The sequence below is a fragment of the Urtica dioica genome, chromosome 7, assembly GCF_054948205.1.
Source record: "Urtica dioica subsp. dioica isolate 48M chromosome 7, U.dioica_male_clone48M_v1_H2, whole genome shotgun sequence".
Classification (NCBI taxonomy): domain Eukaryota; kingdom Viridiplantae; phylum Streptophyta; class Magnoliopsida; order Rosales; family Urticaceae; genus Urtica; species Urtica dioica.
Genome location: NC_142762.1, coordinates 46,902,000 through 46,914,654, shown reverse-complemented (window position 1 = coordinate 46,914,654; position 12,655 = coordinate 46,902,000). Strand labels below are relative to the sequence as shown.

At 35.0% G+C, this 12,655-nt stretch overlaps 1 protein-coding gene across 3 annotated transcripts; it reads left to right on the top strand.

Annotated features, from left to right (window-relative positions):
- Positions 1-598: 598 nt before the first annotated feature.
- LOC149392288 (alpha-1,6-mannosyl-glycoprotein 2-beta-N-acetylglucosaminyltransferase) lies at positions 599-6,161 on the top strand. 3 transcript variants are annotated; one of them, XM_089620465.1, is made up of 16 exons: positions 599-777; positions 1,433-1,644; positions 1,902-2,038; positions 2,120-2,230; positions 2,335-2,436; positions 2,539-2,647; positions 2,727-2,924; positions 3,197-3,365; positions 3,516-3,564; positions 3,653-3,743; positions 4,174-4,270; positions 4,613-4,706; positions 4,925-4,997; positions 5,165-5,338; positions 5,434-5,559; positions 5,653-6,161. In XM_089620465.1, the coding sequence occupies exons 1-16, from the start codon at positions 765-767 to the stop codon at positions 5,812-5,814; spliced, it is 1,917 nt and encodes a 638-aa protein (XP_089476591.1). In that variant the 5' UTR covers positions 599-764; the 3' UTR covers positions 5,815-6,161. The 3 variants fall into 3 exon arrangements, with proteins under 3 accessions (XP_089476591.1, XP_089476590.1, XP_089476592.1); XM_089620464.1 differs by having other exon boundaries at positions 3,483-3,564; XM_089620466.1 differs by lacking the exon at positions 599-777 and having other exon boundaries at positions 1,450-1,644; positions 1,922-2,038; positions 3,483-3,564.
- Positions 6,162-12,655: the final 6,494 nt, after the last annotated feature.

Genomic DNA, 12,655 nt, shown 5'->3' with positions numbered 1-12,655 from the left:
TAAGAGCAAACTTCTTTTGTAGATTTTGTTATCTAAAATAGTTGTAATAATTCAATTTATCTACGATAGTTGTAACTTTTTACGATGGAATTTAATTTTTTTTTCAATTACTCATATGAGATTATGAATTCTCAAAAAACATTCGAATAAGATGAGACATTACACAGGACAAAATTTAAAAGTTTATTTTTTTATTTTTTGCTCTCGAAAGTTAAGATTATTATGTATAAAATAATATAAACGTGGAACAATAAGATTGAAATCTATAGTACGAGGTGAGTGAATAAAAAGAAAAAAGAAGCAAAAAGATGTACTTTTTCATAAAGAAATAAATCCATACCACTCAAAAAAATGAAAATGGGACAATTCAGTCTATTGTCTTTTTTTTTTTTTGCTCTTATCTACATCCCGTTGTTTATGGTCGTTTGAACTTTGCTGTCGTTTTGTTACAGTTTAGTTGAATAAATATAAGTAAAATTGCAATCGGAGTTAAAGTAAAAAATAAAAATAAAAATAAATAAAAAAATCGTGCACTGCCACACTTGAGTCGAGGTACGCTTATGCTTATCACACTTCGTTTCGTTTCGTTTCGCTCTGTTTCTCTCACTCACAACACAACACAACAATTTATTAAAATAAAAAATAAAATTATTTGATTTCAGTCTCTTCCTTATTTATTTTCTTCATTTACAAAAGCGATCATCTCTTTCGGGTTTGTTTTCTCTGCAGCGATTCTCTCGTGATCGTCGTGGGTCGTTACAATCATGGAAAATTCTGGTCTGTCTATCTGCTCTGATTCATTCCATATGCTCTTAGCGTTTAATTTATTCCATGCGAATTTCTCGATCACTGTCTGAATTGAACACTGGTGTCTGGTTAGCGGGAAAACCGTTGTTTGGCGCGTTTTGTAAGAGTGGTCGCTAATCGGAAGTTTGTTACCAGATTTGTGCTGTAATCTCCATGAAATCAAACATATGATATGTCTGTATTTTGTTTCTTAAATTCATCGGATACCGATTTCTAGGTTTTCCTTTTGTTTGCTCACTCGTCTTCTTTTTGCCAGTTTTGGTCGGTATTGTTTCGCCGTCTTATTTTAACGATCATCGGCGTTGAATTAAGTTTCAGATTAACGTATAACGCCATGTTCTCTGCTTTCTAAATTATATTATAGTTGTATTTGGTTTCAGATTTCGAAATGAATTTCCAGATTTGTGTTTCCTAGTGTTTTCATACAATCTGCATTGAATATTGCAGTAATTGTAAATAACTTATATAATGATATTATAACTCTTTTTTTTTCATTATAACTTTCGAGTCTGCTATCTGGATTTGGAGCTCAAAAGGACATTGTGTGGCTATTAATTTCTTTATGAAAGTTATAATGCTTCGGTTGCTCTGCCATTAATGACTTGTTGGATGGTGATATGAACAGGGAATTCCCAGGAAACATGTGTTCCTCCAGTAGAAGGTGTTTCTGGAGGCGGTACGGCGTACGGATGGAATGATGGTAGTTTACCTAATTTAGGCTCATTCAAGGGATCGATCGACCCCTTGGAGGTCCCGACGGCAGATTTAGTACATGTGTGGGTCATGCCAAGCACAGCAAATATTGGAACACAAGAAATTCCTAGACATTTGGAGCATGTAAGTGTAATGGTATACGATTTTGTGGTTACTTAGTTATATGTTTAGTTTTCTTGCTTATGGGTTTTAAGTTTAAAAGTTGCAAGAATTGTGACCTAATCATCTAGATGTTTTTACATCGGCACTTTGCTTTACCTTTTTATTTAAGCTCGTCCGTCTATGGGCATTGTCCTGGATTCCAACGTGTCGGCTAAGACTGACATTTATGCTTTCCTGATATTTTGATATTGGATGAGTATGGTTTTTTCTTTTTGAAGATAAATCTTCTGGCTGCTAGGAATGAGAGAGAAAGTGTTCAGATTGCATTACGCCCAAAAGTTTCCTGGGTTAGTTCTGGCGTTGCAGGAAGTGTGTTGGTCCAATGTAGTGACTTGTGCTCTGCATCTGGCGATAGGTAAGCTCTGTGAAGTTAGTGCGTCTCTCTCTCTTGATGTTTATAGAGACTTGCTGATGTTTTCTGTCTGGCGATTGGCAGATTAGTTGTTGGACAATCACTGAAATTACGACGTGTAGTACCAATACTGGGTGTCCCAGATGCACTTGTTCCTCTTGATCTTCCAGTCAGTCAATTAAACTTGTTACCGGGGTACCAATCTCATTGTTGATGCTCTGATGCTTAAAGATATGAATGGTCCGAATTTGATGCTTAAACTTGTTTGCTCTTGCACTTTCTATCGTTTGGGTCTACAGAGAGACTGCTGCAATCTGGGTTTCGATAGATGTTCCTAGTGACCAACCTCCAGGCCAATATGAGGGTGGTATCAGCATCACAGCTACAAAACCAGAAACTGAGTGAGTATACTCCTATTTACTGTGTTGGTTCAATATTTCGTTAAAATATTGAAATTCAGGAATCTAGATATATAATTATGCTCTCATGTTGTCAATTTGTAGGTTTTCATCTCAAAGCTTTAGCAGAGGCGATAAGTACAATCTGTACAAGGAGATTCAGAACATTCTTGAAATAGTGGGGCCAATTGACAGTAAACCATACGATGAAGTGGTGCGCTTCTGTAATATCTTCAATTTGTGTCATTATCTTCTTTACTTTGATGGGTTGTTCTTAATATTTGGTTTTTTAGGCAGAAAGAGTGAAATCTGCAACTACATCTTTAAGAAGAGTTCTTCTGTCTCCGTTATTTTCTGAATTTTCAGAGAATGGACAAGTTGATATGATGGAAGAAGATGCTATGTCCAACCTTTCGATACATTTGAAGATAAGTTTGACAGTCTGGGATTTCGTTCTTCCCGTGACACCATCACTGCCAGCCGTATTTGGAGTATCCTTATATGGGGGCATTATTTTTTTTCCCTCTGTTATATATCTGCGGCTGTTATAATCTCTTGCTGAAGTTTTTATTGCGTTATTCTAGTATCCCATGCGCTAACATGTATCAAATTATTTAGGATCGATTTCTAAGAATTTATTGATTAGGTGTTCTCTTCTCATGTTAGATTCATATTTTTTTTCTCTTTATTTTTATTTATATTTTTATTTTTTATATAGTTGAACCTTTAAGAAACACAAGTCTTCAGATTAACCATACTTTAGATATCTGATACTGTTATTGAAGACCGTTTTGGCGTCGCACATGGGAGTGAAGACTGGTATCAGGCGCTGGATCAGCATTTTAAGTGGCTTCTCCAATTTAGAATAAGCCCATATTTTTGTAGATGGGGCGATAGCATGCGCGTCCTTACATACACTTGCCCTTGGCCAGGTAACTTGCAAGCAGGAGGAATATTATATAATGCTTTGATCCTTTGTTTATATGATGATCCAGTTTGTTCAATCAATATGATTGTCATCGTTTTTTTTATTCTTTTGGACATTGTAGCGGATCATCCAAAATCAGATGAATATTTTTCAGATCCACGATTGTCTGCATATGCTGTACCATATAGTCGAGCTTTTACTGGGTATGAAATCAGTTGTCGAAATAAACTTATTCTGCTTGTTTCGGGATGAGAAGTGAAAGTAGGTTTGACCCTCTTGACGGTGTTACAGTGATGCATCCAAGGAATACTTGCGTCAACAAGTTGAGATATTGAGGTTGAAGAATCACTGGAAGAAAGCATATTTCTACTTATGGGATGAGGTACGCCTTACTGTAAAGTGATGAGAGAAAATTTTTATTTCTTTTCTCGATCTAAGTATGTCTGGAAAGTACCAGTAGCACAATGTGAACACTTCGATCAGCCGAGCACTAGAGAGGCTCAGTGACTCCCAGATGACTTCTATAGCCAAGCTCTCACACACACATCCTCGCACATTCCCCTGCCAGCTCAGCACCCTAAATAACTAATCCAAATTTTAGGTGAATCTAACCTTGAGCCTAACATGGTCAATGTTTCGCTTACGACCCGCTGATCTAGTAGGATTGAGGTGAATTATGGGTTGGAGGTTAAAGGGATGTGTGTGTGTACACATAAACGATGATGGCTGTTTCTTTTCCAAGTTATAGACAACACTTTTGATGAATGACAGTATTAGCCCGGGAAGCTAATGTGCTTTCAAAAAATTGGCAGCCACTTAACATGGAACACTATGATTCTCTCCGCACCTTGGCCTCTGAGGTTCATGCTTATGCTCCAGATGCTCGCGTCTTAACTACTTACTACACAGGTATCCGTTTTTCAATTTTATTTATTAATTTATTTATTTATCAATGCATGTCTGGGTAACAATTAATTATTTATTTTTTTACTTCAAAAAAAAAAATTATGGCTGCTGCTGACGTATTTTGATACCATTGTTGCGAACTATAACTGCATGTGTTAATATGTTTCCTTCTCTTTGAACTTGTTCTACTTCACTAGATTTTCTTATTGATGCAGTATTGCCTTGATATTCTTCTCTGGTGACATCTTTTTTTACTAGACTTAGTACCTCGGTCTAAATGTTACTCATCCCAAAGTCTTATACAGGCATCTGGAAGTTCTTATATTGTTTTCTGATCTTATGTAGGCCCAAATGATGCGCCTCTGGCCCCTACTCCTTTTGAAGCTTTTATTAAAGTACCAAAATTTCTCCGTCCTCACACTCAAATTTATTGTACAAGGTAAGGTTGAAATTGGCACATATATCGCTTGTTTGACTTGAATTTTAGTTGAAAAACTTTATATTAAATGACTTGTCTTCCAGATTCTAGCTACGCCACCTAAATTAATACTATGACTTATATGCTAATTAGACTAGTAAGTATATCAAAGCCACTTGGTATCTGCTTGATAAAAACATTGCTTATGGGACATCTTCAATATTGTTTCATGTTTTCAGCGAATGGGTCCTCGGGAACCGAGATGATTTAGCCAAAGATATTATTGCTGAACTACAACCAGAAAGTGGCGAGGTAATATCAATGACGGATTTGATCTCGACTCTTACAGTGAACGTTTAAGCCGTCTTACGTAGTGAATCTTTCTACTAACGCATTCCTGCTTTTTTTTCATCTATGGAATTATTAAGTTACCGATGCGAGCTGGTTTTTGAAAGAAAGTGAACTTGTGATTGACACAGGAGTGGTGGAGTTACGTGTGCATGGGACCTTCTGACCCGCACCCCAATTGGCATCTCGGAATGAGAGGAACGCAACACCGCGCCGTGATGTGGCGTGTATGGAAAGAAGGTGGGACCGGATTCCTCTATTGGGGCGCTAACTGCTACGAAAAGGCAACAGTTCCGAGTGAAGAGGTAACTACTGGATCATCTCTCTCTGTTAACTCTTGGAACCCATTTATTTTTAGCCGAAATAAAGTAATATATATATATGTAATTTCAACGGACAGATAAAATTTAGGCGTGGCCTTCCTCCCGGAGATGGTGTTCTGTTCTACCCCGGCGAGGTGTTCTCACCGTCGTCCCATACGCCCATTGCTTCGCTACGACTTGAGCGCATTCTCAGTGGCTTGCAGGTGAGTTTTGGAATCTAAATCTGCAGCTACTTCGTTGTTAAAGAAGGCTGACCATGTGGTTGAAGTAAATATTTCTTCGGGACGTGTTTATAGGACATAGAGTACTTGAAACTCTACGCGTCAAAATATGGTAGAGACGAAGGGCTGGCTCTCCTCGAGAAAACGGGAATGTACTTGGGTCCTGAACGTTACACCCTTGAGCATATGCCCATTGATGTGATGAGAGGCGAGATCTTCAATTCATGTCGATCCTGAATTTTGAAGTGCTATGCTCGTGGTGGAAAAGATTTATCTTCTTGATAATAATAATATAAAAGAAACCACTTTTTGAGTGTCGGAATTGTGCCAAAACTTTTGTACAGTGAACGAGACACGCCGATGTGTACAGCTGGACGATAGAGATCTTCAACGTCTGCAAAATCGGCCGACAAGAGTACGACGTACGCTGATATTTGATACTTGTGCTTTGCAGTGAGTTTCTGAAAGTCGTCTTATTCATTTATTCATTGATTTTAAGTTCGCTTTATTTTATTGGATTGAACATGTTATATTGTGCCCGTGAAAGCCAAATAAACTAACTTTAAAATGAGTACAAAGGAAAATAGACAGTGTTTATACATGAAACCACACGACGTACAGTTGTGTTTTAGTTGGATCGAGTAAATGGAAGTCGTTCTGAAAGCAGTGTGCCTGTCGGCTGTCGTATCTGCTGTTATATCTTAAAGGTTGCTTGGGGTTTTTTTTTTTTTTTTTTCATGGGCCAGCTTTGGTTCATTGATTAGAAATATATAATCTCGCTTAATATTTAGCTCCGGAAGTTATTTATTTATTTTATTTTTATATTGTTGCTCCAAGGAGCAATAAAGCCGAGGAAGCTTAATTCAAATAAGGTCATTTGATGACCGTGTTTGCTTGGAAGACCTTGACAAGTTTTCTTGAGTATGAATCCAAGATGATTGAATCTACTTTAGTCGGCGCTTAGGTAGTTGGATCGTCTCTCAACAACTATGGGTTGGACATTTCTTGGTAATATGTTGACTCAAAAAGAGTCGTATTCAAAATAGTGAAAGGGAAACAAACCAAGCAGAAACGAAATCTTATCTTGAGCGTTGGTATCTAATATCATTCCCTATATACTATATCGCACATGACATGATCGGACTTCAGTTAAACGTCAGAAAGTTCTGACATGTGCTGATATTCCCGGGACTTGCTGAAATCGCCACGTTCTCACTCATCTCTTGTAATTGTCACAAACTGTAGTCTATTTTTGTCCTGAAAATTTATTCTCGCGTGTTTTTGGTCGGCAACAAAGTGAGACATTTTGCACCGACCCTCGTGTGTGCCTATTGCTATGTGTTTGTCTTTTGCTGTTTCTGAAGAAAAACAACACCCCGAATAAACTTAGCTTTTATCTTTCCCTCGTTTGATTATTTTGGTTCTGTTGATCTCCTTGTAAAACCCACCACATGTCCTAATGGCCCAAGAAAAAGATAAAGAAAGAAATTAGACGGAGAGAGAAATATTTATGGTTTTTTTTTAAGACCAATAAAAAGATATTTTGCCCCACTGCCAAAAAAATCCGATCCCTACCTTTTCCCACTTTAAAAAGAATCAGTAGCCATTGACCCACGCAATTTTTACAGGCAATACGCGACCCCACAATCTACACAAAAACCACAATCTCAAGCTGAGCTGTTCTATAATTGTAATACTCGAGATTCAATGTGGACTTTTTTTTGCATCATATTGGAATCATCAAAGAAGGCAGAAGAAATAGTTCGATATAATAATTATTTATTCAGATCTCTTTATTTTATTTATTTTGATTTATTACATTTTTTTGCATCGTATTGGAATCATACTATCATAGTAGTTTTGTATTGATTTTTACAAATTTTACTGATTAGAAGGAAAAAAAAAACGATATCGTAAGTAGTAGCAACACCTCGAATCAAAGTTTGAAATGCCGGTTATCGATTTTGTGCCGATGGTCCAAAATAGCAAAAATTGCAATGACCGATGAAAATTGCGGCAGAAATAATGTGAAAATTTGAAAGAATGTTGACAAAAATTGCGATAACCTATGAAAATTGCGATAAAACACGAAAATTGCGATGAAAATAATGTTGCATAATTTTAAATATAAAAAATAAGTGTCATACACATCTAAGAAGTTCTAAACATACATATTAAATTTCAATTACAAACACACATAATACACAAACATAATAAGTTCAAACTTCAAAGTTCAATACATATAAATAAACATACATAATAATTTGAAAATATAAAGGTCAATAACAATATAACAAATACACATAATAAGTTCTAAACTCATCATAATTTCATGGACTACCTCAAATATGAAATTCACTAATAAATTATCATTTTTCATATTTTTCAAATACTTGTTTACAAATACATATATATATATATACATATACATATATATACAATATATATATACTTTCCAAACAACTAGCTTCCAATTAACATCAATTTAAAATTTGTAACCTCTCCAAAAATATTAAAACAATAATATGTTCCCCATGAAACAAGCACAAACAGCTTCCATATGAAAAAAAATAAAAATAAAAAACCTTAAAAATTACAATTTGTATGCCGAAAAACACAAATAAAGCAATTTTCACACAATTTCTCAAAAATATTGTTAAATTTGCACTGGATTGGTCGGCTTTTGGACGACGCGACCGAAATTGCGATGTGGAATGCGACAGAAATTGTGACAAAAATGACATGATTTTTTGTGCTTGATACCATGGGCTAAACGACATTAATGGACGCAACGACATGAAAATTTCCACACAATTTCAACATAATACCCGCGACACAAAATGACAAAACGCACATATGGTCATAAACGTGTCGGACTTCTAAAATTACCGCAATTTCTCAAAATTTTAAACCTTATCTCAAATGACGCGAAAGTCATAATCAAACCATAATTCAAGTAAAAAAGGTCAAGTCCATCCTCGAATCAGATCGAGAAAATCTAGTAAGTAGGCACCAACCAACGCAAAAGACACTAAGCCACACTACCAGTCTCCCAGCACAAGTTACTCTGATATTACAACAACCTCATTTCTTGACCTCTTCGGCTCCACTATCAATATAGGTATTCATCTAGAGTCCGTGTTAGGCTCTTTGAACTCTTCTCTCTTTGAGAATTAGTCGCGATTCTAATTTGACCGAAAGCTAAAATTATTATAATATTTTTTGGACTACTAATGTCATTAAATAAATGTGTTGGGTCATTATTAATTAAGTCAAAATTGACGTGACCTAATTCAAAATAAAGGTTGTGACTTAAAGATATAATTGTCATGATGTTATTATGTGGACCATAAATGCCAATTCTAATTTGATGACGGGACAAATAAGAAATAGGCAGTAGTTATCAGTAACTGTTTGTCAGTTATTAATAACAGGTATGATCCATGATTGCAGTACGTATATTTTATTTTATCCTCATTAACAAGAATACTCTAAACTCAGACAAATTGCAATTGGAAGCCATCACCACCGTGTGCATTCAATCAAATGGATTCGGGTACCCTTCCGCTTTTTTTATATTTGACTTTGTTTCTCTTGAATTGAATTGAGATTAAATTAGGGATTTCAATAAAATCCTAAAAAGAAATAACTACGAAATAAAACGATTGGTAAGGCACCGATTTCATACATGTTAACTTGATTACATCGTGATTGTATTGCTTCTTTTAGATAGATGATGATGAATCATTGTGCTTCTAAGCATCTCAATTTTTTTTTCATAATGCTCTAATGGCTTAAATAGAAAACCTAGATGGTGTCACGTCAATGTGTAGCCGGAACTGGAGCACTTCTAAAATCTTCATCTTTCAAACTTGGTATCGCGACATTGCAATGCAAAAAAAATTATGAGAACCAATAGCCCAACGACACATGATGCCACCATCAATCTTTGAACTTCGTTGTAACACCTCATACATCACACGAGACTTTCATAACATTTGAGTAAACTAAAATTGAGCTTCGCAAACGCATAAACTTAATATTTCATTTCACTAGATACATAAATAAAGGGTGCGAGCCATAGCCCCCTACTTGGACATTATAGTTGAGCGTGCTTTATTCGTATGAAAGAGAATTGTACTCTCATTTTCCGGTCATAAAAGAATGAAGATAAGAAAATTCAATCTCTCTTCAATGGACGTAACATTTAATGTTCATCTATTTTTCAGTATGTATTATAATCTTGAGCATCGAAACCGAAAGTCATCGGGAATTTGGTTTCGATGTTTAACTTAACGCCATGGTATACCGTTCCGATGGCAGACGGTATCAGAAGGTGAGCTTCCGATGGAGTGACGGAACGGTAGGAAACCCACATAAATAATGACTTCCGGTAATTTTCGTAAGTTTTATGTTCATTTTTTTCACAGCGGCGAGACATGTAAAAAAAAAAAATTGGGCACCATTGGAAGGATTGTTACCGAATTTAAACTAAAATATTTGTTTATACATCGAAAGTTAACAGAAATAGTATTTTCTATATCTTTAGCGGAAATATAATTTTCAATAACTCGTAATTTTGGACATTATCGATCGGAAATTTTCATTCCGATAAGGAATGGATGTCCACGACTCATGGTGTACAAACGGCCACCATTGGCTACCATTTAGCTGTTAAGGCTTTACCACCGGCTTAATGGTAGCGGTACTACCGTTAAGCCATTAATTGCTACCGTTAGCTTAACGGTAGCGGTAGCTAACGGAAGTGCTTAACGGCTACCATTAAGCCGTTAAGAAATAAAAAAAATTAAATTAAATTATATTTTCAATGGCTGAAATTCATTCTTACAATTTTTTAACGTTACAAATCAATAGAATACTGCATAACGGTACAATTTGGGACCACTGACAAATGTGAATCGGTACCCTTCCGCTGACATTGGCTTAATGGTAGCCACTACCGCATTTAATGGCTTAATGGTAGCCATTAAGCCGCTTACACGCGGATGGATGGACGGCTACCATTAAGCCAATACCATTTGTCCCGGATGATCCACGACATTAGAAACGGTCCTTTTGTTATGTTCGATGCACAAGATTATTCCGGATTCTTTTAAGAGCACACAATTTGTATTATTTAGTCTATATATTAGGTACTTATGAATAACAATAATGGATAGCTTTTATTTTTATTTTTTTATCGATCAATATTGATATGAGAGTTTATATATATTCTTATACACTCAACTTTACGATGATTACAATCCGGACATTTTTTTTCTCTCTAACTTCTCTAGCCTTACATCTTTACATATTTTCAAAACCTTCCAGCTGTTTTTTTCTTTCTTCTCAAAATAGGTCCTATATATCAATTATCAAATGCATACCAATGAATATGAAAGTGACATAAAAAAAGGGAATCCACAATCTTTTCCCCTAATTTTAAGCTTCGGCCACTTGATAACTTTCCTCACATTCGAACTAAGTATATAGCATGACATCTACAAACTATAATGCCCATAGCTTTCTATTTACTTTTTTTTGTATTCCCTTCTCTTTTTTACTCACCTTTGGCCCAATCATTTCTTCTATAGCAACTATGGTTATAGGCATTTAAACAAGTTTGTGATCATGGGCTATTTGATGATGTTACATCATTAATTTTTTTTTCAACTGGCCCTATAAATGTGTTTTTATTTATTTATATTCATCAGGAGGGCCTAATCTAAATAACTCAACTATCCACGGCGACCATTATTTCTCCATCGACTAAAAAGTAAAAGACATTCGGATGCAATTCCATATCTTCATTTTTTTATTGGAGAAGCTTAAAAAAAATTTGTGCTCTCCTTATCTAAAACGCTGCACACTATAAATGCACATAATGCGGAAAAAAGAGAGGTAAATAAATGCTTTCAAAAAACAGCTGAATCGATAATTTTCCTAAAGAAAAAAAGAAAAAAGAAAAAAGAAAAAGAAAAAAAGAAGAGAGAAGCTCTTTGGTCAATTTTTCAATGATGTTGCCCGACTAGTCTTCCTTCAAATACAATGTAACAAATGTCATATTATTTTTACTTGTTTTGTTATAAACTTGAGTTCAGTCTTGAAAATAACTCATTTAGTTAACATGCTTCTTTAGTCTTTCCGATTCGTCACACGATCTCATGTGTGTTGTTGACGATCACTTTCAGAGATAAATAAGGTTTATAAGGAGACCTATAATTTTACACTAACTTTGAGAAATTGCCCAATTTACCACCAATTTCATAACATTTTTCCACTTTCCACAAAAACATTAATTTTTTCCAAAATGCCACTGAGATATCAACATTGTTGACATTTATGTCAACAATGTTGACATCTCATAGTGAAGGGAAAAAATAGATGTCAACATTGTTGACATAGATGGTGGCATTTTGGGAAAAATTAATCTTTTGATGAAAAGTGAGAAAATGTTATGAAATTGGTTGCAAATTGAACTATTTCTCTTTCACATTTTGGGTTTGGGGGTCACTTTTTAGCTAAAAGAATTTAATCACACACGCATGAGAAAAAAAACAAAGCCTACAAATTCTGTAATTTGTATCAAGTTATCAACAATGCCAACTATAAAATAATCCTCTACAAATTCCATTCCATGGAAAGAGAAAAAAAAAAATCAACGCTGCGAAACAAGAATAATCATATGGTCAAATCAAACTAGTTTCTTTCTGAGCCGAACCAAACAAACAAATAAATGTGTATGTTTTCTTTTCTAAATAAAAAATAAAAAATTAAATGTGTATGTTTGACTTCTCAGTTTTTGCTGATGCAATTCGTTGACGCAGAGTTGTGATCCCTTTTTTTTAGCATTTTTGCTGAATTATTAATTAAATTTTGGCAGAACTTTAACTGTTTTTCCGTTCATAATTTTGTTTTTTGTTTGTTTTATTTTAATCTGTCTCAGTGAACATTTTTAGTTTGAGCTAATTGAACTGTCTGAGCAAAAAAAAAGAGCTCTAATTGAAGTTATTGAATTTGAACTGCCTACATACATGCAGCTACGTACACAATAACTTAATACCTTAATTAATTCTCA